Source organism: Pinus tabuliformis, chromosome 5_1, assembly GCF_031772625.1.
Source record: "Pinus tabuliformis cultivar Carrire ecotype Pingquan chromosome 5_1, CPIR1, whole genome shotgun sequence".
In the NCBI taxonomy this organism is placed as follows: domain Eukaryota; kingdom Viridiplantae; phylum Streptophyta; class Pinopsida; order Pinales; family Pinaceae; genus Pinus; species Pinus tabuliformis.
Window position 1 is genome coordinate 916699308 of NC_142305.1, and position 27215 is coordinate 916726522.

The 27215-nt window shown below is 39.1% G+C and overlaps 1 protein-coding gene across 2 annotated transcripts in view; it reads right to left on the reverse strand.

The window, feature by feature from the left end:
- LOC149167787 (F-box protein 7-like) overlaps nucleotides 1-27215 on the reverse strand; it is a 518393-nt gene that overhangs the window by 52133 nt on the left and 439045 nt on the right. The window contains exons 9-11 of one of the 2 annotated variants that reach the window (XM_089433152.1): nucleotides 23538-23596; nucleotides 23252-23459; nucleotides 22606-23169 (exon numbers count right to left, since the gene is read on the reverse strand). The exons of the other annotated variant lie outside the window; for it this stretch is intronic. Of the exons in view, the coding sequence (XP_089289278.1) occupies nucleotides 23110-23169; nucleotides 23252-23459; nucleotides 23538-23596 (327 nt within the window). The 3' untranslated portion in view covers nucleotides 22606-23109. Of the gene's footprint in view, nucleotides 1-22605; nucleotides 23170-23251; nucleotides 23460-23537; nucleotides 23597-27215 lie in introns of those variants that run through there. 2 annotated transcript variants of the gene reach the window in all.

Sequence of the window (27215 nt, forward strand, 5' to 3'; positions counted from 1 at the left end):
ACTGATCTAATAGATCATCTATGTGAGGAAGGGGATAACAATTTTTTATTGTTATCTTATTTAGTGCTCGGTAATCAATGCACATTCTCCATGAGCCATCTTTCTTTTTCACTAAGACGATTGGAGACCCACATAGTGATGTGCTAGGTATGATGAACCCCTTCTTGAGCAACTCCTGCACTTGATTCTTGATTTCTACATTCTCTAAAGCGGACAACCTGTACATTCTGATGTTAGGCAATGGAGCATCTTGCTGCAAATTAATATCATGCGATATTTCCTTTTTGGGTGGCAGACCTTTAGGTTCTTGAAACAAGATATCATATTCTGAAACAACTTTTTCTAAATCATCTTGTTGTTTAGCATCACAACACTCAAATACATTGGTTTTATCAGGTTTCTTTTCCTTTACAACCATCAGTAAAATTGTTTGTGAATTTACAATTCGTTTCATCTGTCCTGAGTTTATGAGAGTATAATTATTCTTGAGCTTATGAGCTCTTACAATATATTCAATTCTATTTTTAATGAGGAGACAATTGTTCTCAGCTCTATAGAAAATATCTTTTCTATCATACAAGTAGGGACTTCTTAAAACAATTCCACATATATCCAAAGGAATTATATCTAGCTCAACCTCGTCTACAAATGCTGACCCAAAAGAAAACTTAAGTTTACATTGTCTAGTCACTTGTAGTTGTGCTTTATCACTTAACCAACCTAATGGGTATGGTTTCTTGTGAGGTGTAGCCAGTAATCCCAACTTCTTTACAATTGCTTCAGAAATTAAATTTACTTGTGAGCCACTATCAAACAAAGTATCAATTTTTTGATGCTTGGAAATAACTCGAATATGGAAAAGCTCATGTCTTTTTCTCTCATTTTCTTCATTATTAGTGGATTGTGCAGAATTACTAGTAGATGCTTCAGAACTTTTACCTTTTATGCCTGTGGCTACAATGGTTGTTTCATCTCCTGAGTCTGACCCCAAATCTTTCTTAATAGCTATAGCAGTCTTATTCTTCTTGCCCTCGAACTTCTTAGGTCTCAGCGCTGGATGCAAGATCCAACAATGCTCATCATCATGCCCATCCTTCTTATAGTGAGTGCATGAAGACTTTCTTTTCTGTGTAGTGTTGGCCTTCCTCTCTTTCTATTTCTGTTTTATTTTCTCCTTATTCTTGCTTGCAATGGGCTTAGATGATCCCCCAACTTCTGGGTTCCCATTCTTTCCTCTAGCTTTTAGATGCGTAGCTTGAACAGATACCTCATCTATAATAGTGGGATTAAACATGAGGATAGTGTGCCTCATGTAGTTGTGTAGACCACCTATGTATTTCAACAGAGTCTTAGGTGAGTCTAAAGAAATTTCTATAACCAAAGCCCTTTTCCTAAATTCTTGTGTGTAACCTTGTACACTTTGCCCTTTCAATTGGTGAAGAGTTTGCCAGCTCATCATGGCTTGCTACATGTAAGCTAGTGGATAGAACTGCTTTTTGATTGCAGAAACAAATTCACTCCAGACAGAAAGAATCTTACCATGTTTCTTCATGTCAACTTGTGTCCTTGCTTCCCACCATACCAAGGCAGTGTCTCCGAGGTGTAGGCTGGCCAACTGAATCTTACTCTTGTCTGAGTCGATACTCTGCACTCTGCAATTAACATCAATTTGTCTGATCCAATTATCCAGCTTCTCTGCATTCAACTCTCCATCATATATTGGTAAATCAAATTTAACATCTAATTTAATCAAAGATGTCTTCTTTTTATGTTCAGTGCTATTAGAAGGTGTGAGAAAGTTTTCTTCTTTCCCTTTGCCTTTTGAGTGGTCATGGAGGAGAGACTCTTCTTCTCCTTTATTTTGTTTGGAGCCTGATGAATCTTCATTTTTATGTTTCCTAAAGTCCCTATACATTTCCTCTACCATGGACCTTATGGCCAGGAAACTATCTATACATTGGGGGTCTGGTCCCAAGGGACTTTCTTTTGAGGATAGACTCTTGCAATTTCAGGGTTAGTTAGTTTCAACCAACTCTCTTTCTCCTAATTTAAGCTTTAATCTAGTTAGCATTCATTAACAAAATCTAGCACAAGCTTGTCTAACCTTAACAACCATGAGCTCTGATACCACTTGATCTGAAATCACCCGTAGATGACCTCAGAGAAATAATGAAGGTATTACAGACTCAAGTGCTGGGGTGTGCCTATGTTATTTTATGCAACGGATCGATAAGATTGCGAAATACACAGACACTGAAACAGTAAGAGAAACACAGTAAGCAAACACATAAAACACAACAAGCTTAATAAGGAGTTCACCCAATCCTCCTGGGCTACGTCTCCTGGTCCAGCCTTCAGTGGTGGCCTTTCTATTGTGTCTTAAAGCAGAGTTTTTACAATAGTGAGCTCAAATTGAGTCTCACGGAATAGAGGATGATCAGTAGGATTGTACTTGGATTCCCCAAGTCTCTAGAGTACACAGACTCCCCTTACTGAATCTCGACCTCAACTAGTCTTAGTGGTATGAGTCCAATTTGGTACTCAATACCTGACAGGTATACACAGAAGAGTTGCTTGAACCTCTCAAGCCTTCTTTGGAGTTCACAGACTCTCGGACTCTCTCTGTCTCTGTCTGCTCAATGTTGCCTTTGCTCTGCAGGTTAGCTTGACTTCTCTGTTCTCTACAATTCACTTCTTTCTTGCCTTTCGTCTTTCTACTTCTCTTTCTCTGCCTCTTTTCCTCGCCCCCTTTGCTCTCTGTCTGTTCGTGGCTTAAAGCCAATCTACTCCCTGACTGTTCGTTTCTACTTCTCGGCTATCTGGATATCTGCCTCTGCCCGCTGGAATTCCCCTGCTCTACGTCATCATCACTATGTAATGCTTCACAGAGAGGTGGCCACTTGTTTCCTCACGAACTGAGTGTCAGTCCTCTTTGAACGATCGTTATTTCCGTTGCTTCAAGATTACATGCGAAACTGATTCCTCTGCCAACTCATCAGTCACACTGGACCTCAAATCTTATATGACTTATCCTATTTCCCTGTCAAATTCGGTCATCCATCGGATCATTTCTCCATCGTTGATTTGGAGCTTCCAGATCCTACGGTCTTCGTCCATATCACGCGGTGAAGTAGCATGACCTTTACCCGTGCGATGTGAGTGATTTTCTCTCTCATCCGCTGGACGCATGTCACCCAGTGTATGGCATCGGGCGGGACTCGGTTGAACCCGCTTACTGCTTAAAGTCCTTCCGATATCCTGCTGGTTTTAGTGCGGGACCCGCCTTCTGACAGAATCGGCGATTCCCGTACAGTTTTATGCTTTTCCTCGTGACCAAGCACTTGGGGCTTTCTTTCACTGAGGGGGACGCCCTGCGATACGCGATTAGCGCCAGAAACTACCTCTGTTTTTGGATTTTTCCTCTCAGTTGTCCAATTGTGCCAGTACACGGTCACCATGGGCCAACGGTCTGTGTGCTTTGACCGAGGGTCCTTGTTGTTCCGTGCTGACCACAAATTGCCTTAATTCAGAGGTAATTTCTGATAAGCTTCGACATCCATAATACTTTGAAACTTCGATATGAGTTTTATAGAGTTCAGGGAACTTTAAGAGCGTTTAAGGATCCAATTCAGATCATTGGGTTCCAGGAGAGGAGGATATGGTATGTGCATGATGGGAAGTCAGTTGTAATAAGAGTGGTGCAACATCGACATGGTGGCATCTTTTTGAGATTAGCATGGGACCCTGGTATTAAGGGATTCATTTATGATAGGATGGTGCACAGAGTCAAGGTGACTCAGTGGCACATTTGGGACCCTGGTATTGTTTGTAATGATAGTTTAGGTTAGTAGAGAGAGGGAGCGCTTGTTTGAGCATTTCTTGAGGACAAACAATTTTTGGCGGGGAGGACTTCAATATCCCCAATTTTGTGAGCATGGGAGTCAATAAGGAATTTTTCCCAATTTTAGTAATATTAATTAAAAGGGGAAATATTATTGGAGAAAGGTGGCTAGTATTATTTTATTGGAGAATAATGCAAATTATATTTTAGTAAATGGTGGCAAAAGTAACTTAGTGGAAAATGCCCCCCAATGATAAAATAATATTAAAAAAAGGAGTCTAGAGGCACGAGGATAAATTATAAAAGGAGGATGGACTCTTTTTGTGGATCATCTTTTGACTATTACACTTCACATTACATCTTCTCTTGGAGTTGTTTAGCACAAGAAGAGAAGTGTTGTTTAGCACAGGAGCTCCAAGTGGAATTCCACCCTCATTTCGGAGAACTTCGAGTGTCTCCGTAGTGAGGAAATTTGGGAGTCCAATTTAGGATTTCCACAGAGCTTTATTGCAGGTGTTCACCCAATTTTGCGCACTTCCTTGACACAAAGGTAGTTTGTGGAGCACAAATTTCTTTAGCTAGAGTGCATAAGGATATCTGGTGATTTGCAGAGAGATTTCCTACCTTGAGACCAGAATTTTGGTAGTGTTTCGCAGGGCAGAAGCCTTGGCCATTTGGTGGGTCAAATTTCTCCATTTTGGCAGTGTGTAGAGCTCACTAGAGTGCTTGCACAAGGGAAGAGAGAAACTAATTTCTAGAGGATATTGGCTGGAGGAGAAGGTAGATTCCAGAGGGGATTTTGTGTGGCATTTTAGTGGCATTACAATAGAGGAATTGGGAGTTTTTGGAGCATTATTTCTCAGTAGTGTGTGTAGCTAGCCAAAGGGCCACTCATAATCAACCCAAACCATTTCCGGATTTTTGTGGGTATTTGGAAAGCATTATGTGGTTGCATTTTCAACACGATCTCGACAATATTCAGGCCAGAAATCCACTTTCCTTCAATAGTTCATTTACTAGTTAACTGACAATTTGCACCACTTTGTGGGTTTTCTGGAGAGTTGGTTTGAGGCCAATCTTTTTCTGGTTTTTGTTGGCCTTGTTGAGAAAGTGAACTAGCTAATTTATCAGAATTTTTTGAGCCCTTCTGAGTGCAAATTTTTCATTCCCTATCTGGCAGCAGTAGTAGAAAATTATTGGGTCAACACAGAAATTGGGGAGGAGCTTCTATAACACTTGGGCTTCATTATTATCACCTGAGTTTGCCTTGCTTGCCTGTAGCAAGCCTAGGTTCTACTATTACCATCTAATGTACCCATTGTTCTCATATTAATAAAATGGGTCAAAGCTTGGTTCATATTTCTATTTTTTAATTCATGTGCTTACATGTTTTTGAGATTGCAACTTGTAGTTAGTTCATAGACTCTGTTATTTCCTATATTTTCCTATTAGGAATATTGTATCCAACTAGGGTATACCCTGCAAAGACCAAGATAGGGTAGCAACATCTCCAACCATATGGGTAACAGATAGGGGTGATACCCTATTGTCCAGAGATCCCTCAACCCAGGAGCCCTCCATCTCAATTCCACATCGTGGGAGCTCCAACAGGGGGAAAGAGTTGGCTCAACATCCTCGATCAATAATGCCCCTTATTAGGAGGGGTCACATCCATTAGTCCAAAGTGCTCTCTAAAGACCAAGAACTTCCCCTTCGACAAAGCCTTCATGAGAATATCTGCAATATGCTCATCTGTCGATATGTGATGGAGTCTAAGGGTTCCTCTCTACACCATGTCTCGAATGAAGTGATATCGAATCTCTATGTGCTTGGACTTGTCATGAAATACGAGATTCTCTCCCATAAGAACCCCACTCCCATTGTCATAATATTTCACTATAGTGTCTAGGACCTACTCAAATAACTCTCCAAAGAGTTTCCTCAACTAGACTGCTTCGCAGCTAGCCATGCGAGCAACAATATACTCTTCCTCAACATACTCAATGCTACAGACTGTTGTTTCCTTCTCATCCAAGATATCATGGTAGATCTAAGGCTAAAACAATATCCAGATGTACTCTTCCTATTGACAACGTTTCCTGCCCAATCAGTGTCAATGTATCCATGAAGATGATCATCTCCGACAAAATATCTCAGAACAAGTGTGATCATCCCATGCAAATATATCAACATGTGTTTGGTAGCAATTCAATGTGCATGGAGAGGCATGGTCATGAATTGACTCAACGTATTTACTGCGTAGCATATGTCCAAATGAGTGTTCATTAGGAACATTAGAGCCCCAATCAAATGTCTATATTCGGATGGATTCACCAAATTGGGTCCTGCAGCCTCTCCACATAACTTCTTGAAGTTCATTTCCATCAATGTGGGTAGGAACTTTCATTCTGTCATTCCAATTTTTTCCAACAACTTCACAACATATTTTCCTTGCAAAAGGAAAATCTCATTGGGCCTTTGCCACACCTCAAGGCCTAGAAAGTAGTGCACGAGTCCAAGGTCCATCTCGAATTCAAAGGCTAGATCCCTCTTACACTCGATCATCAGGGGGTCACTACCTATGAAGAATAAATCGTCAACATATAAAACCAAAATCAATGGCATACCTTGGACTACCTTGAAGTAGAGGTTGGAATCAACATTGCCTCTTGTGATTCCCAACTTCACCAAATAACTGTCTATGCTGGCACACCATGCTCTGGGGGCTTGCTTAAAGCCATATAATGCCTTTTTCAACCTGCAAACATGTGTCCTTCGATCCTCTATTTCAAATCCCTGTGGCTGCTCAACGTACACTTCTACTCGTACCATGCCATGAAGGAATGCAGTCTTCACATCCATCTGATGAAGGGTCCATCTTTGACTTGTGACAAGGGAAACTATTGAACGAATGGTTGTATATCGAGCCACATGTGCAAATATATCATCATAATCTTCTCCCTCTTTCTAGGAGAATCCTTGGGCCACGAACCTTGCCTTGTATTTCTCAATGCTACCATAAACTCCATGCTTGATCTTAAATACCCACTTTAAAGTCACCACAGATTTCCCCTTTGGTCTCGGCACAACATCCCATATGTCATTCTTCATGACTGATTCATATTCTTTAGGCATATCATCTTTCCAAACTCGTTCTTTTCGACTTCTTCAAAGGTGGGAGGTTCGACTTGAATCATAGTTCTCATGGCTGCAACATATCCCTGGTACTTGCATGGATTCTTCCTTTCTCTAAATGATCTTCGACTGGGAGCTTGTCTCTCATAATACTGCAATATGTCTCGAAGCCAAAGTGACCTCTTCTTGGCGGGAGGACCATATGGAGCAAGATCTAAGCGATCCATGGGTTCCATGGGATCATCAACAATATCTGTCTCATATTCAGGCACGAAAGGACCATCGAAAATATCCATATCATCATTCTTCTCAACAGGAGGAGGTGAAGGAAGGTCCCTTGCTTTTCCAAGGGCGACATCTTCATTGAATGTAACATTCCTGCTAATTTCAACCTTCCTTTGACCAAGAATGCATATTCTAAATGCTTTAGAATTTTCACAATTCCAACAAACGTACCTTTTCTTCTAGTGGCCTCCAACTTGTTTTTTTGGTCCTTCAACACATGAAAACATACAAGGCAACCAAAGATATGGAGATGGCCAACATCGGGCTTGACACATGTGAACACTTCTTCAGGGGTCTTGTTTTCTAATGCTTTATGAGGAACCCTGTTTTGAACATATACGATAACATTTGTTGCTTCTCCCTAAAGGAACTTTGGCAACTTTCGATCATGGAGCATGGCACAAAGAACTTCTATAATGGATATGTTCTTTCTTTCAGCCACTCCATTTTGTTCGGGAGTATAGGGCACAATTGTCTCTTTCTTGATACCTTCTTTCAAAAATCAATGAACTCCTTTGATATGTACTCTCCACCATTGTCGAACCTAAATATTTTGATTTTGTTCCCTATTTGATTTTCGATCAAAGCTTTGAACTCCTTGAACATTTCGAAGGCTTCATTCTTGTGCTTTAAATAATATATCCATGTATTTCTTGAGAAGTCATTAATGATATGGAGGATGTCATTTGTCTTGTTCTCGCTAGAGGGGAATGGTCCTCTTGTCTTCTTACCAATGGCACAACATGGGCATACTCCATCATGACGGGTTTGAAGCTTGGGAATCCTTGAGACCAATTTCTCCAATTTCGGAAGAGCATCTTAATGTAGATGGGCCAATCTTCGGTGTCATAGCTCGCTTAGATGATTAGTATCATGGACCAATTCTAGAAGAGGTCTTCCATTAACCCTGTAAAGTTCTTCATATCTTGATCCCAGTGTGAATGCATCTCTAATAGGTGATCCAACAGGCCAAGTAAGAACCTTTCCCTTGATGAAGGAAAACCTCATCCCTTTGTCTTCCAAAGCGGATATTGATACAAAATTCTTCTTCAATCCTGACAGATACATCACATCAATGGAGCAAAATAGATTCTTGGGAATTCAAATGAAATTTGATGGACACAAAACCTTTAACATGATGAGTGGAGTTGTCTCCAAGAATAATTTTCAAATTTGATTCCCTCTCTACCAAATTAGAGAGAACTTCCTTATAACTAGAGAAGTGATGAGTGGCCCCACTATCAACCAACCAACTATCCCATGAATCCAGAGGAAATGAACTAGTAAGGGCAGAAATAAGAATATATTCAGATTGATTCACAATGTTACTTTCATACCTGGAGAATCTTGACTTCTATTGTGGACAACGATCTTCTTCATGATCACTTGGAGCATATCTTCTTCTTTCATCTCTTCCATTGCGATCATTTGCTTTGTCATCTCTTCTTTTTTTATCATTGAACCTATTATTGTTGCTTCTAGTATTGTAGCATGGTCCATTGTTCTTCTCGGGGCAATATCGAGCATAGTGGCCTTTCTTATGTCAATTGTAGCATTCAACGTGTAATAATTCCTTCCTTTTATTTGAATTTTGAGGAGGCTTTCTTGAATTTGATGGACCTCCTTTTTCTTTCTTCTTTTTCTTGTCATGAATGATGAATGTAGTGGGCTTTCCTTCTTCATGCTTTTGAATCCTTCCTCTTGATATCATCCTTGATTCTTCTTGAGTGATTTTTCCAACAATTTCATCAAATGATGGGAGGACATTATTGTTGCTTATAGTAGTAATAAAAGTTTCCCAAATAGGACAGAGACCTCTTAGGGTCACAATCACCAATTCCCTGTAAGGCACAAATTCTCCAACTCTTTGCAATTGATCTCTAAGATGAGATATCCTCATAATGTAGGATTGCACAGACTCTCATTTGTTCATCTTCGTGTCTTCGAGTTGATCTTTCAAGGAGAAGATTTCATTCAAATTGTTGACCTCGTGCATGCTAGGTATCTTATCATACACATCCTTAGAATTCCTTAAATTTCCAACATATGCAAGTAAATTATCTTGTAAACCATAAACTATAATTTGCTTTTGTTTCAACTCACCTTTCTTGTACTTGTTCTTGGCAGCAATGGAAACATTCTCTGGAGGCTTAGGTACTTTTCCTTGAATGTATTCCAAAACATCATTGTTATAAGCTATGATCTCCAACCTGACTTTCCAAGCAACAAAATTGGATGTGTCTCCCAACTTCTCATTTTCCTTGAACAAGGAAGACATATTGACTTGATTAGATTGGCTCCTTCAAATTTCCCAAAGATGATTGCTTCAATGCTTGTCTCCTTTTGGGCTTGTCCTTCACCTTGGCTCTGATACCATGTTAAAATTTCAGATTGTTCTATGTTGTATCAATTACTTTAGCCCAATTCAATATTTCAATTAGTAATAATTTCAATAACAATTAATCTTTTCTGATCATCAATAATAATTGAAGATATAACAATAAATGAAATGACAGATACAATCAATACATCAACAAGAGACACTAGGTTTGGTCAAATAACAAGGAAAAACCGCACTAAGGGGAAAACCTTTGAAATTCTTCTTCTATTAGATTGTCATAAAATGTTCAGTAGAGAGTACAATGAGCCCAATACAATATCGTCAAGAAAAATAACTCAATACCATTCATAAATATGTTTTCATCATCAATATATATCAGAGACAACTTTTCTTGTCTGCGGTCAACTGTGGTTAACTTCAGTCAATGATCAAATCTCAATCAAACTTTCCAGTCACTGGGAGGAGCTATGCGACCAACTGAAGGCTCCCTGTCGCTCCCTTGAGCTTGCAAGCCAACGACTATGGTCGAATTTGTCTTGTGACAAGCCAACGACTGTGGTCAAATTTGTCCTGTGATGAACAAATGACTGTAACCCAAAACCTTAAAGCAGATGCGAGCCTCAGACCTTGTAATTTTGGACCTTTGCAAACTTCTTTTGTCCTCCCAGCCTCAAACCTGTGCGAACCAATCAATAAAGAAGAAAAGAAGAAGATGCTCGGTGAAGTCCAAATGAGCTTGAGGTCACTTGAATTTATAGGCTTCCAAGGGTGACCAATTTACCATTAGGGCTGACTTGTCCAAATGTTCATATGTGGGCTTTACTTCGTAAGTACACTTTCCTTTGTCCAAATTTAATGATCTTTAGGTCGCTTTTGGTCCTCTCGAAAAGAGGAATTCAATGCAATCATCATCTCCATCAAATGAGCAGTCCAAAGTGGATTTTGGCCCTAGTTTCCAATTTTAACAAAACACGCCAAATCAAGAAAAACTCAACACCAATACAACCTAAGGGTTTAGGCGAGCAAATTGTAGCAAAACAAAAGTTTATAGAAGCAACAAATTTCGCTGTTAAAATTATGTAAATATTATATGAGATAAAGGCTAATTTTTGAGAATAAAATTACAACAAATTTCACTGTTAATTAAGCATATAAAAACAACTAAATTTTAACGTCAATCCTAGAAAATGGCTGAAAATTACATGAAAAAAATTAAATTTACTTCTCTAATGCACTTTTAAACAAGACCTAACTCTAGGGTATGAATCAACAAGTCATTAAATTCCTAAAATACAAGATTATGCTATAATTTAAACCTATTTAATATGAAACAAAAATAAAACGATTTGAAATTAAAAAAAAATGCCACAAGTGAGATAGATTAATGGCTTCTCAATCTAGAGCAAATGGAGTTTAAAACAAACTATTCTAGTGTTTCTTTGGAGTGATTTTATATCCAAACAAAACAAGGGATCATAAACTAATTTACCCTAGGGTTTGTAATTTAGGTTCTTAGTTTTCGATATGATTATGGAAAAGAAAAAACTATTTATATTCCTTAAATACTTGGAGGAATGGTTTACAGCAAGGGACAATGAAACAAATACCAAATAAATTAATTTGGCACAAAAAATTATCCCATGGAGCATAATACCAAGATAAAGCAAATAAACTAACTTACTTCACCATGCAACATCCAAGATCCACCATAAGCATTCATGAAAAAATATCACATCACATCACAAGATCCACCCAAGAAAGTCACTTTACTAATCCTCCATTGTGCACTAGAGAGAAATATCACACAAATAGTTCTTATGCTCCAAGTGTGACAATGATTCAACGAGGAAATCAACTCCACAAAAAGTCCTAAAAATTATTAAATCCATGATACAAGGTGGATAGGTCATCAAACCAACCCCCAAATATATCAAAACCAATGAAATAACATGAAAATAAACCTCAATTAGCCCACATTACGAGTTGACTATCATCCAAGGGTGATGTCATCATTCATAAGGTACACCTCTCCAAGAAAACGTGCAATGAATAGCTCAAGGGATGGATCTTATCCCATAAGTCATGATTCTCCTTCCAAATGAGGTGGAACATCACCACAACAACCTTCATAAGGCCACACCATCCTCCAAAAGGTCATGTCATCATCAAATGGGATGCTAGAATGGCATATCAAGTTAGGGCATGACATCATCAAGGTAGAAGGTGCATCTACCCCTCCAAAGGGGTCTCAAGTGGGAAACACTATCAATCACCATCAAGAGAAGTGCAACATCCATCAAGAAGGTACAATTCTAGATTGGGGGTGTCCTGTCATCTTAGGGGTGCACCATCTCTCCAAGTCAACATCCTAGTATCAAAGGTTAATGTCCAAGGTCTTGGAGCTAGAGGAGGGTCACATCATTAGTGCCAAGTCCTCATCAAGGCCAACATTCTTCAAAGGGGATCCAACATCCATCCTTAAGTGTCCTATGTCATCAAGGAATGTAGTTGAACATGCATTAGAAGTGTTGGACAAGCATCACATATCCTTCATGGGATCCTGACTACACATGTAAGAATCAAGTAACACATACTCAAGGAATCAAGTGAGATCAACATCATGGGTATAGGAACCATAAAAGCATCAAGGTGGAACATATTCAAAGTCAAAGCCATCAAAGTACTTCCTTAGATGTCCTACTAGCTTATGATTGTGCATACATTACCACACTTAGGTACGTGAGGGTTATCATATGACCTTATTAGGTGCTTTCAATCCTAAGGGGAGTAACAATTCTTAGCCCAACCCTTTGAAATGATAGGTGCAAGTGATAGGTGTTATGGGTTGGGGGTTACTCCATGAATGACGCCATAATCTTACACTAAGTTATGCAAACCATTGTCCATGAGCACCTTTATAGAAGGAGCACTCAGCTACTAGAGTTACCTTCCTTTGCCTTCATTTTTCTAAACCCCCATACTTGCCTTTTTCTTTCTTGCTTTGATATTTCTTGTTTAATAAGCTTTATTAATTTATCAAGAAATAATGATAATATAATCCCCCTTTAGTAATGGGAAATTTATTGTTTCATCAGGGTTGGGATGTTCAATAAAAGTTCCTTTTACTTTGATAAGCGTTATATGCATGGTTACTCTCATGAACAAGTGGTTATATAAGAGGTGGTAGAGCTCAAGCTACAATTGGCTTTTTCTTGCTTTACATCCATTTCCATTCTTTTGCATTTTGACATTCGACTTATGGATTTTCTTTTCTTATAGTTGCATCAATCTCAAGTATTTTCAACCCCTTCTCATAGGGCAAGGTCTATTGAGAAATCTATAGGGCTGCAATTAGGATGATTTCTCTTAAACTTGAAAACTACTTGTGATGTCTTTTTACATTTTCTTATTATTGTGTTATTCTTATCATCAAACAACTACCAAAACAAGAAGATCAACAATACACAAGAACACAAGATGCAAGCTCCAAGCTACGGCCAAAACCTCTCCACTTGAGAGGAAAACCCTCAAATCTCTTCTTCTTATAGATTCTTCAAATGACGAATTCCAAGACTTCTAGACCAAGACCAATACCCTTCCAAAACTAGGTCTGGCCTTCTTGATGATATGCATCCTCTGTCCAAATCAAACCCAGTCAAATCTCTTCCAACTTTACAACTTCAACCCCCAACTATAGAATTTCGGCTTCCACTGCAAGTTTGAAATTTTTGGGCCCTCCAATAGCGACTGCTTCCACACGTGTGAGCAATTTCAGGGCTTCCAAGGCTTCCTTTGACCTTCACTTGGGTTCCTCCTTCTTCTAGGGCTTGTAGGTGACCTAATAGACCTTCCTTCAACCTTCTTTCTGCAATTTCCTCAATTTCGATCTTGCAACATCAAAACCATAGCCTTCCTTCTTGCATGCGTGATAAAGAGAGAGAAATAACCCAAATCTTCGTCTTTCGTCCTTCTTCCTTCTTCATTAGCCTTCTTCTGCTTCTCCTTCACTTAGATGATGAGAAGTGAGTGAGTGTTCATAGGAGGTCGAGTTCCCTCCTATATATATAGGCTTCCAAGGAGGACACCATGCTCTAATGAGGCCGTCTTCTTAGCTGCCAAGTAGACTTGGCCTTGGTGGGTATTTTGACACTTCTAAATACAAAAATAATTCTTTTTACATGTTACAATGTGCCCAATGGGGTCTTCTTTATATGACAATGACTTTATGACTTCTTGACCCTAGGGAAAACCCAATCTTCAGACAACCTTATGCAGCTGGTGTTGTGGCAATGCATCACCATGGGGTCCATTGGTCCTTGAAACAAGTCGGACAACAACTTCTTTAACTAAACAAGTTCTCTGCATACTTCATAAGATGCAATGTATTCAACCTCAACACTACTCAAAGCAATCGATTCTTGCTTTCTACTTATTCATGATAGCATGGAGAATCCTAAACTAAAGCATTCTCTAGTAGTGCTTTTTCCATCCATCTCATTGCCTCCCCAGTCAAAATCTATATATCCAATCAAGTGGACACCATTCTTTCTATCATACTTCAAGCAATAATGGATTGTTCCTTGCAAATATCTCAATATGTGCTTAGCTGCTATTCAATGGTCATGCTTGGACTCTACTTGGAACTAACTGAGAATATTCACTGCAAAACAAATGTTTGGTCAAGTATTCACCAAATACATCAGAGAGCCAACCAATTGTCTAAATCTTGTCAAATCCACAGGGCTAGAATCAAAACTTCTTAGCTTCTTCAAATTTTCTTCTTGCATTATTGAATATGACCTTCCACATCTGTCATGAGAAGATCATCCACATATATAAGAATGATTATCTCATCCTTCACAACCTTGATATAGAGATTCACATCAGCGGAACTTTTCAAGAAGCCCAATCTTTGCAAATGTGTCCATTCTAGCATACCAAGCCTGTGGTGCTTGCTTAAGGCCATAAAGTTCCTTCTTCAGCCCGCAGACATGAGTTTCTTTATCATTCACTTCAAATCGTAATGGTTGTTCTATAAAGAATTCTTTATCAAGAGTACCATTCAAGAATGTTATCTTAACATCCATTTAATGGATATTCCATCCCATCGATGCTGCCAAAGAGACCAACAAACGTATAGTTGTATACCTTGTAGTTGGTGCAAATGTCTCTTCATAATTGATGCCTTCTTATTAGGAGAAACCCCTAGCCACAAATCTTGCCTTATATTTATCAATACTTCCATCTGCTACATGTTTAATCTTGTAGAGCCATTTGGAAGTTACCACAGATTTGTCTTCAGGCCTAGGAATGATTTCCCAAACTCCATTTTTCATTATTGATTGATATTCTTCATTCATGGAATCTTTCCATTCTTGATGTTTGACAACCTCTTCAAAGGTGGATGGTTCTGCTTCAATTAACTTTTTCATATAGGCTACATACCTTGAATATCTTTTAGGCTTCTTACTTTCCCTAAACATACCTTTGGCTGCTCCATGTCCCTCTGCATCTAGAAGAGTAAACTTTAACCAATTAGGTCTCTTTCTACTCTCAAGGATGATGACTTGTTGCACAGGTTCACTGGCACCTACGTCTTCATGATTTGAATCCTCTTCCTCCCTGGTGCATTCTTCTGCAAACATTGGAAGTTGTTCATCATCAGAGTTAATCGAGAGGTCCTTCGATTTCTTGAATGCAATACTTTCATCAAAGATCACATCATGGCTTACTTCTATTCGATGTCCTTCCTTTATGTAGATCCTATATGCCTTTGAGGTGTTACTGTAGCCAAAAAATATTCCCTTCATGCTTGTAGGATCCAACTTCTTTCTCTTATCTTTTGGAATGTGAATATAGACAGGACAACCAAATATTCGAAGATGGTCTATGCTTGGTTTCTTCCCAGTGAATGCTTCCTCAGGAGTCATGTTGTCTAGTGATATGTGAGGACTTCAATTTTGAACATACACAATAGTTTTTGTTGCTTCACCCCACATAAATTTAGGCAAGTCTTGATCATGTAACATGGCTCTAACACTTTCCTCAATCGATCGATTCTTTCGTTCAACAACTCCATTTTGTTCAAGATTATATGGGACTATCAACTCCCTCTTAATCCCAGCCTCCTTATAGAAAGCTATGAGTTCCTTTGATGTGTATTCTCCTCCATTGTCAGATCTTAGTATCTTTATCCTCCTTTCTGTAAAGTTCTCTACTTTAGCTTTGAATTCTTGAAATTTGTCGAATACTTCATCCTTGGATTTCAGCAAATAGATCCAAATTTTCTTCGAGTGGTTTGTGAAAATTTCTAGATAAAAATCCAACTGCAGTGACTGATATTATTTCTTCTACTTATTAATTCAAAATAAGTTATTCACAGTGTTTCTACGGAAAATATCGAAATAAATTGTCTTGCAACCTTCACAATTAAAATACTACGGAAAGTAAATGCAAGGAAAAATACTAACACAAGTATTATCACAATCACATTTGTTTTTGGGCAATTGTCCCCGGAAAAACCCAATGCGGGGAAACCGGTGTAGCAGATGAGGGTTTATTTATTAATCTTCAGCGAAAATCTCATGTACAAGATACAACTAGCATAATAGAAGAGGAATCTTTGTGAGAAATTCACTGACAGTTCTCTCACACTTCCCGACGAGATTCTGATCCAAGAGAGGACCTGTTTCCCCCTCTGCGTCTCATTGTGTTAGCTTCTGCATGAGGACTGCGTTGTCCCTCTACGATGTCCCTTCTCTGCTCTGCGTCTTCTAGTCTTGCACTCCCGACTGATGCTGCTACCTTCTCTCTCCTCCTCACCTGCAACTCTCCCTCTGAATCAATTTCCTCTTGCCGAACTTTGACCAGTGAGAAAATCGATTTTACTCGGGTAACTAAGTATCTGCCTGGTGTGTCTTCCAAATGCCCATCGAAGTGCTTCTTATAATCCTCCAGTTGACAACCAACGACCCAGATTAGATTCTAATCAATGGCTCACATCATTTGTACTCGATCTTCGTCTTCATCTAGAAGTTTCACCCATAGTTAGATTAATACCCTTTAATTATTTTAATTTCCTAAGTTTAGACTTAGGGTCCTATTAAAAATAATTAATTATTTTAATAAAACTGTCTCCAGGTGGAATTTCCCAAAACGATTTCTGATATTGTAGAATACATGTATCCAAGCCTCCCTACAAATTTTGAGACTTAGAGCACATTTGATGCTACCAGAAATGAACATGGTCATCAATGAATGTTATATAATATAGATGACCTCCAAGAGACTTCGTAAACATAGGACCACAGATATTAGAATGTTGAGATCTAGAATTTCTTTTGACCTTGAAGCATTGCTTTCAAATGATCTTTTAACATTTTTCCCCAATGCACATCCCCAACACACTCCTTCATGATCTTCTGAGTTTAAGGATGCCATTCACCATTGAATTTAGAGTTGGTAATATTTTGTAGTGAAAGTGTCCAAACCTTTGATGCAAAAGTGCACATGGACTTACTTCAATGTAAACCAATGCTTGAGAGAGAGGTCTCAGCAACCTGTAGAGTCTTCCTTGACGAATCCCAATGACTTTTACATTGTTGCTGCTAGAGTTTTTGTCCGATACCACAACCTTTCCATTTATGAAAGCGACTCTATCTCCCTTACCTTCTAAACATGAAATAGAAAGTAGATGCTTTTGCAAACTGGGAACAAATAAGATGTTGTGATGAATGTTTCCTCCATTCTCTAGCTCCAACGAAGTTGATCCAATTCCTTTTACATGATAGCTCTTCTTGTCACCGAGTTCAATGGAGTAAGAAGATTTTCCTCTTGATAAGATATTTAGTTTTTTGTGCCCAACTGTGATATGTGTAGATGCTCCACTATCGATTACCCATATATTTTCATCTTCAAACGTACCTATGAGTGCTGAAAATAACCCTTCCTCTTTTGTAGTGGAAGTCTTGGTCATATGATTCTTCATAGATAGTAGGAGATTCCAAAAGGCTTTGATGCCTTGCTTGAGGTGGCTTGCCATCATAGATAACTGCTTCAACAACTTCTTCAAGTATGGATTGATCTTTATCATGCCCTTTGTCAACCTTAGCTTTGATATCATGTTGAGAAATCTATAGAGTTGAAATTATGATGATTTCTCTTAAACTTGATAACTTCTTGTGATGTCTTTTTATTTTTTCTTACTTATTAGCTTCTTCTCTTATTATTGTGTTATTCTTATCATCAAACAACTACCAAAACAATAAGATCAACAATACACAAGAACACAAGATGTAGGCTGCAAGCCAGGGTCAAAACCTCTCCACTTGAGAGAAAAACCCACAAATCTCTTCTTCTTATAGGTTTTTCAAATGATGAATTCCAAGATCTCTAGACCAAGATCAATACCCTTCTAAGACCAAGTCTGACCTTCTTGATGGTGTGCTTCTTTTGTCCAAATCAAACCCAGTCAAATCTCTTCCAACTGCACAACTTCGACCCCTAGCTACAAAATTTTGGCCTCCACTACAGGTTTGAATTATTCAAACCCTGCAATAGTTACTGCTTCCACACGTGTGAGCAATTTCAAGGCTTCCAAGGTTTCCTTTGACCTTCACTTCGGTTCCTCCTTTTTTTAGGTCTTGTAGGTGACCTAATAGACCTTCCTTCAACCTTCTTTTTGCAATTTCCTCAATTTCAATCTTGTAGAATCAAAGCCCTAGCCTTCCTTCTTCACACGTGTGAGAAAGAGAGAGAAATAACCCAAATCTTTGTCCTTCATCCTTCTTCCTTCTTTGCTAGCCTTCTTTTGCTTCTCCTTCGTTTAGATGATGAGAAGTGAGTGAGTGTCCATAAGAGGTCGAGTTCCCTCCTATATATAGGCTTCCAAGGAGGATGACATGCCCTAATGAGGCTGACTTCTTAGCTGCCAGGCCGACTTGGTCTTGGACGGTATTTTGACTCTTTTAAATACAAAAATAATTCTTTTTACATGTTACAATGTGCCTAATTGGGTCTTCTTTATATGACATTGACTCTATGACTTTTTGACACTATGACAAACCCTAGAAGCACTCAATGGGTGCTTGACCTCTAAATAAAAAGACTTTGAGCATGAAACCCATGCTACAAAAATAACAATAATAATTTTTCTTTTCTTTTTACAACATACAAGAATGAAGAGTACATTTCATATTTATGAAGACCAAACCTAGTTACATATTTCAACAAGGTCAACAGGGAACCAACACATTATATGAGTGGCTAACAAAAACAAATTGAAAGATGGGATAATGTGTTGAAGAAAAGGGTAACTAGGTTCGATATTTGTCAATGTAATTTTGATCTTTGTACTTGCTAAGAAAAATAATTATTATTTTTATAAATTATATGAATGAGTTTCTTGCTCATTCTATAGGTCTAGGAAAGTCAAAGAGTCAAAATTATATTGAAGAGCTCTTCTTGAGCATCTATGTAATAAACACGAGTCAACCTAGTGTCAAGCAACCCTCCAAGACAAGCACCATCCTTTAAAGAAGAAGCCTGGAAACAAAGAAATGAAAAGACATCATGTCGGCCTGCAAAAATATATATATTAATGACTAAAGAATGACATGTCGGTTCACCTGAACAAGTCGGCTCAAACTAGAGACACAACCACTATATATACCCAGTTGGGGTATCCGCAAAAGATAAGAAGACATCTTAGCGAAGGCTCTGAAATTCTCGGATAGGTGCAGGTAGAATCTCGGATGGTACAAAACAGAATCTTGGATGGTACAGAACTGAATCTCAGATGGTATAGGACATCATCTCGGATAGGTGCAAGATGGTGAAGTGCAGTCTCGGTGATAACTACAATGAAGCCCTCGTATATCTCTCTGCTATCTCAGCCTAGTCACATGGTTACAATAATGGTTTTGGCCTTCATAAGGATCTCGGTGAAGTATAGACACAGTCATCACTATTATCATGACATCAATCATGATCCTTATGCAGATGAAGTTCTCAGTTATAATCCTAGTGAAGATAAGACACATAATTTAGTGCATTGGTGAAGACATGTTATGTAAGAGTGCAACCATGATTTCGTTGAAGGCAGAGCTATGATAAGACAAGTCATGATCTCAGTGAATCCAGGAGCAGACCTCATGGAGATCTCAGTGGTATGGTGAAGACCTTGGTGAGAGTACATCAATGAAGTTGCAGCAATAAAGATCTCAATAATGCAGCAATAATGATGATGTCAGCAGTGACAAGGAAGAAGAATGGTGTCTTGGTCTTGGAGTGGCAGAGAGGGTCAAGTGTCATGGTCTTGGTGTTTGTCAATTGAATCTCCATAAAAATAATTTCGTGTGGGTTTTCCTCTCCAAGAGGGAGAGGTTTTGGCCCTGGCAGAATGCCAAACATCTTGTGTTCCTGTCTCTTTGTTTTGGTAGCAGTTTGATGAAGCAAACACACACACTAATATTAAGAAGAAGATCAAGCTAAGATAAAACTGCAAAAGCACTTCACAAATTGTTATCAAGTCTAGAAGAATCACATCAATCCCATTTGCCCTAAATTCTTCAACATAATGGGCATAGGGGAATGATGGCAAGTGTTAAGCATGAATAACATGGAGTGCTACCATCATCAGAACCTCCCATTTGTGCTCCTCCTAGAAAGTGATAGAAAGACCCCAATGAAGGTCACACTGGCCTAGGAACAACATGATAGCCAACAAGGACAAGCAAGTGAACAAATATACAACTAGTAGTAGTCTATACTAAAATTTCAACTGGTTATTCATACTAGAATGCCTTAGACATTAAATGAAATAACTTGAATTCAAATATGGCTAAATTACTTCAAAATAGATGACCCACCTTCATTTGATGAGTAGGCTAGATCAAAGAAGGCACTAACCAGAAAATGAATGACAAACATCTTAGGCTAGCCATTTATGGATCATGGTAGGGATGTTTGCTAGCAAGCTGAAATTTAGGAGATCTTTTTTCTCTTAGGGTTACCCATGTATATGGATGGGTAACAAGCAGGGATGCAAGGCACAAATATTGGAGTTGCCTAGGAAACATGGATGGATAAGCACACTTACAGATGGAAAAGTTGACTGATAGAAGAACTAGGTTGGATACCCCATGATGAGGTGTAGACTTGGCTAAATGACTCAAGGAAGCGAGTTAGGAGTATATGGATGAGTGGCTCTACACTTGGAAATTGCAACAGGAAAACAAGGTGCCTTAAGGCAGACATCAATGTATATCATGACTAATGGGTGCACTCACCATACATATAGTGCACATCAATGTATAAGACCCCCGAGTACCCACGGGCCTTGACAGGTTCTATAGCGAGACAGGTTACTCACATAGGATTTGCAGTCTCTACCCGTACTCGTCCAAACCTGCATAGAACCCGTGTACTCGTATTGAACCTGTGAAGAACCGCATGTGACCCACATAAGACTTGTGGACCCACTCAAAATTCGTATTTTTTTATTTTTTTTGGAGATCGTATTTTTTTAAAGTTTTTTTAATGTATTTTGCTGTCTTATACGGGTTGTCGAGTTAATAGCTAGACGAGTCTTATACGAGTACGAGTTGTGTAACATTGTGGAAGACACTATCTTGGTTGGAATGAGTTGCTTAAGCCAAAGGAAAAGGCCAGCTTGTAAAGTAGACGAGTTGGGGGCAATCCACCCAACAAAATGGCATGATGATGGACTTGTCGCAACTTGAGTAAGCCACATGATGGAATGAGCAGGTTGGCTCAACTAATGCCGAAATGATGTGAGCAAATGCATATATATATATATATATATGGCATGAGTTGGAAAAACTAACACATTGGACAAGAGAACGCACAAGACAATACGTCAAGGGAGTCACTCGATCGAATAAGGAACAAATGGCATGAGCGATAGAGTTGATATATGCAGGTGGTTTTATAGGGTTGTGGCCATCATAGGTCAAACAGAATGAGTTGGCACAATGGCTAGGTGAATAGGCCTCAATTGCGACAAAGGGTTGTGTGAGATAGTGAAGTGAGGAAGTCACCAATATGACTTGGCCAAATTCTGTATGGCATTGTAATGAGCCATGATTCCCCTCTTTTAACTATATTATAATGTCGTGTATGATATTATTGAATGGGTATTAGGCACGACTTGGTGCCACCTGAACATATATGCTGTGTCATTTCTCTATGTTGCATGCTTCGGAGTATACTTGTGTTTAGAGTTAATGCACGATTGGTGCCACCCAAACATATATGCTGTGTCATTTCTATGTGTTGCATGCTTTGGAGTATACTTGTGTTTAGAGTTAATGCACGAATTGTTAAAATATCATAGTGTTGTCACACACAAGGGCACAATTGGGCATGCACCTAGACCATTTCATATAAGAGTTGTAGAGTGCAACTTGGCTCAGTTGTGTGAAGAGGCATAGTCCTAGTGAAGTAAGCTTGGGCTGGTCTAGCCACTTGAGTCTAAAATGTCACAGTGCCACACAACCAAAAGAGTCAGACAAGTCTAAAATGTCACAGTGCCACACAACCAAAAGAGTCGGACAACTTGGGTGCCCCAAGTCAAGTGAAACATATGAGTTGACTGTGGTGCCATGACACATTCTATAACCACATTCTCACAGGATATTTCTTATAACGACTAGTGAAATTTTGCTCATATTTTCTAAGAATCTTATAAAGATATGCACAAAACCCATCAAAATGAAATTTAACCTAATTGTATTTTAAAAGGGGGCTTAATTCCGATGCTGGTCCATAAGTTAAAGCACCTGCAGATTATGCATAAATTGTAAGATGTTCTTGAACTTGATCAACACATCATGTCTATGCTATCACAGCTGGTAAATTATCATATGGAATCATGATGTGCTATTAACTACAACACCAAGTAACCTTGCCAACCTACATTGTTCTTCTGCAACCTTAAATCAGTCACACACTGGAAAGAGAAGATATATTGTGGTGGTACTCAGGAATAAACATACACATTTTTACTTAAATCCAGCTAAATTTGTAGAGCACAAATACATGCAAACAGTTCAAACTAAAGTTTGTACCCTGTAGTGATGAGAATGTTTATAAAAGCTAAACAGATGCATGGCAGAAGGACATCCTGGGGATGCACAGACATCAACCCAGAATGTGGAATTTGTCTGCTTCCTTTAGTTCCCAAAGCCTATAAACTTATGCAGACACATAATTGTCAATGCCGTACAATTCTTGAAAATGTAAGTGTGAAAAACAAGTTCCTACCCCTTGCTATTTACAGATATATAACAGAAGCTTGAGGACCCGCTCCCACTACAATCCACTAACTATGGATTATAGAACAACTGAAAAGTGATCAACAAACAAATACCAAACCCAGAAACACAAAACTTTTATTTTAACACAACAATTTCCAATGGTCATTGCAAACTAGATGACAATTTTTCGTATCCAAGCATGGCACAGAATTGAAAAGGCTTCTGCCATATCATCCAGGGACAAAGTAATCCATTTTTTCAACTGGCAAATTCAGATCTGAGGTGTCAACCTGTATTTAAGAGCCAGAAAATCAATTAACAGTCCAAAGAAGCAAACCCACAATAAGCAGAAGATATAATAAAAAGCAGTACCTCATCAAATGGAACAAATACTAAGGCAGATAATCCCCTCCTATGTGAAACAGCAGGCACATCAGGATTATGAGTTTCATCTTCCTCCCACCCTTCTGTTGCCCCCAGCACATCCTCTTCAACATTAACTTCATTCTCTCCGATGCCACTAGTCACAAGAGAGACAAGATCCAACCGATTGTTTGCACCAATAGTTGTACCTCTTAATCTAACAAGTAAAATAATCAGTCAGCACCTCCTTCCAATAAAGTAGATCAAAGCAAGTACTGCCAGCTATTTTATGTACCTTAGACGGATTCTTAGGACAGTAGGTCGTAAACCTGGGTACAAAATGGCTGCCTCAACCTGAACATAATCATTCATCACAAAAATATAATATATCTTATCAGAGAAAGCCAGTAGTATATACATAAAGATTGAAAGACGCACACAATTTCTAGAAGCATATCAAACAAAACTTTTTAACATTAGTTTTGCAGGTCACAGGTATAAATTATTTCACTTGAAATGACTTTGGAAATGTTTTAGAACAGAGAACTGTATTCACAGTGGATGCTGATCCGTTTCTTTCTTTCTTTTGGACCCGTTTTATTTGAAAATGTGTTTCTCTGTCTCATGAAAAAAATTTCTCATCTAAGAAATGACAGGTAGGTTCTCCCAAGAAATGTGCAAGATGGTTGTTTCTTGGATATATTTTGCTGTACAGGGAAGGTTTTTAAAAATCCAATCATAAAACTAAAAAAAACACTCGTATAGAGGAGAAAAAAAAAAAAAAAACAACAACAACAACAACGTATAAAAAGGGAGTATGTGATCTCAATTCTCATTTTCACTTACAAAAAGTGAGTATTGAGCATTCCAAGAGCAGAGCACTTGAATCTTGGAAGGTTTAAAACTGTGTTTTGTCCCAGAGAATTTGCAACTGCATATGTTCTTGAGGAGCAATCTTGGAGCTGGATACTCATCAAATTACATATCAAAGGTTCACTAGCAGACTAGAGAGAGTTCTTCGGATTTGGGGCTTGCATTTTGAGGCATTCTCTTCTCTTGGTTATTTCGTCTCCAATCGTCAACATTATAACAGAAACTTCAAGCACCATTTCTATAGCTTCACAAAATACAACCCCAGCCATCCTCAAACAAACTCCATAAAATAGTTCACAAAATCCAAAACACTTTTGGAGATAGGTTCTAGGCAGTTGTGAAATGTACTTATAAAATAAACGGAGCAAGTAGATCCATTGAACCAAAGGTTTGGTTTTGCATTTACTGCAACCTTAAAAAATATGATTCAATGGTGGTATTACCCCTCATGTCAACAAGGGTACATACATACATTATTTCACTTTGCGTTATCACCATTGTAAGCCCAAGGTCTGTAATATTCCTACTAGGAATTTAACAATGGAAATCAAGCAAAAACACCATATGCAACACAAAAATTCAACATGCAATTAGACACTCAGAAAATTTGCCAAAAATTGCGCCAACCTGAGCCATTTTATTAATATATATCAAGGAGAGTACAAAGATTTATGGAGTAGGTGTACCTAGGCTTGCAAAAACACGCTAGACAAGTCCCAGGTTATAAAATATGCTGCCCGGGTGATAGGAAGTACGGCTCCTTCAACCCCTGTGCTGGCCCAGAAATTCTACTGCTGCTGGATGGAAAGGAACTGGAGTTTGACCACTCTGGAGTGCTAAGAAATTTTGCAAAATTAACCTTGGGCTCTCCTCACCAAACCCACAAAGACCCAAAAAGGGTTTGGCCTCGTTCAGACCTCCCAGAAATACCCCCAAATAGTGCTGCTGGATGGAAAGGAACAGGAGTTTGACCACTCTGGAGTGCTAAGAAATTCTGCAAAATTAACCTTGGGCTTTCCTCACCAAACCCACAAAGACCCAAAAAGGGTTTGGCCTCATTCAGACCTCCCAGAAATACCCCCAAATAGTGCGAGTTCCTCCTCTAGCTGGGTATTCACACCCCTGTGCGTCTGCTGCCCAAATGACCCCCAACATGCTAAGAAAGCTCTCCAAGAATTCTCCTTATGGCCCCTAGCAAAACCCTGCCTCAAACTCCCGGTCAAGTCTCCTACAATGACTGCACTCCTCAAGTGACTATGCAGACAGTCAAACCACCTCTGCACATGCCTAGGAAGAAAGAATTTGGCCTAAAGAATGGCCACCCAATCAGCCCACCAAACCACTGCAAAAATGCTGCCAAATGCAAAGGAAATGTGCTCCTAAAACCATGAAACTAGCTTTTCCCTGAAACTATCTATCCACAAGAAAGCATGGTTCCTTTCTGCGCCCAGTTTGCTCCAAGGATAGCTTGAATCTCCCTGTAGAATCTCCCGGAACAACTCTTAAAGTGTAGCAAAGACTCCCCTAGGGTGGCACTCGAAGTCCACCAAAATGGGTGAGATCTCCCCTTAGAAATCTCGTGTGCCGAACAACACTTCGTAGACTTGGCTCAACAACTCAAACATACAAGAGAGTTTGTTTGTCAAATGATCAAAAGCTCCAAAATGATGCATGCTCCTCCTGTTTATCATTGAGCTCCCTTTTCTCTGTGTGGGCCCCATGCATCAACGCCCTCTTGTCTTTCTCCCTCTGTAATGTTCCAAACTTAAATAAACAGTGATATGCAAAACAAAATCGATTTGTGACACAGGAAATTAAAACAATCAGCAAATGCTCATTAAAACTCCAGAAGTGAGAACCAGCTGAGCCATTTTATTAATGAAATGGAGTAAGTACAATAATATGTAGAAATGCACCTGGGCTTGCCTCAAGGGCAAGCTTTACAGGACCCAAGTGATAAAACAATAATCTCGAAGCTAGAAATGATTGCTCCTCTAATGATTTGCACTGTCTCCAGAAACTGCACTGCTCGCTCGAAAGGAATTGCAAGAAACCCCGTCTCCAGTGCTCAGAAATGCTGAAACTTTATATCTGGGATCCTTGTCAAAAACTCAGAAAAACCCAAAAAGGGTTTGGCCTATCTCCAAGCCAAAGTCGAACCCATAAAATGGTGCAAATTCCCCAGCTACTGGCAATTTGCCCTGTTATAAGAATGAGGATTTCATACCTGAATATCATCTGGAAAATTCTAAAATTTTAACCACAAACTCCTCTCACAAACCCATAAATAGTTTGGCTATATTTTGACCTTCAAAGGCCCTATGTCCTCCAAAACTGTTGAAGCACACTGTTTGCCAATACCCCAGCAAAATCCTCCTCAAACAATTTGGAAAATTAGCAATCACCTCCACTAATGCTTTCCTTATCTCTACCAACAAGGATCAGCTTCAACAGCCGAGTCTCCACCTCCCATGTGAGCACAAAATGCTGCCTCTGCGCTGACCCAAGAAGTGCGAAAGTCACATTGAATGGGAGCACTATCCTCCAGCGCCAAAACTCTCCAATATGGCAGGAAAACTCCAATGCCTCCTCTCCGGAAATTCTCTCTACCAAAACTCCTGCATAAGATGCCACAAACAAACTCAGCCTCCCTCCACTACGTCCTCCAGAAATATGCACCACCTAGAGATGGATGCAACTGCTGGAAACCACAATGAAATCCTCCTATGGAAGAATGAAGATAAACCTCTCTAGGGTGGCACTCGAAGTCCCCCAAAGAAAGGGTGAGCTCTTCGCTTGAAGAACTCTTGCTAAATAACAAGTGACTCAGCTAAACAACTCGAGCAACCAAAGAGAAATTTGATATGCCAAAGATAATGAAATGAGGAGAGTTGCCTTATATAGATTTCGTGGAGCACTTTTCCCTCCAATTTTTCCCTCCATCGTTGGCCCTCACTTAACCATCGACTTTTCCCCTCCAAGCAATTTGAACTAGGGAGTGCGTATTCCCTATTGTGGGTGGCCCTCCACGTAGAACTTAACCACAACAAAATAACTTATCCTAATAAAAGCGAATGGGCCCCACTATCTCCAAAATTGG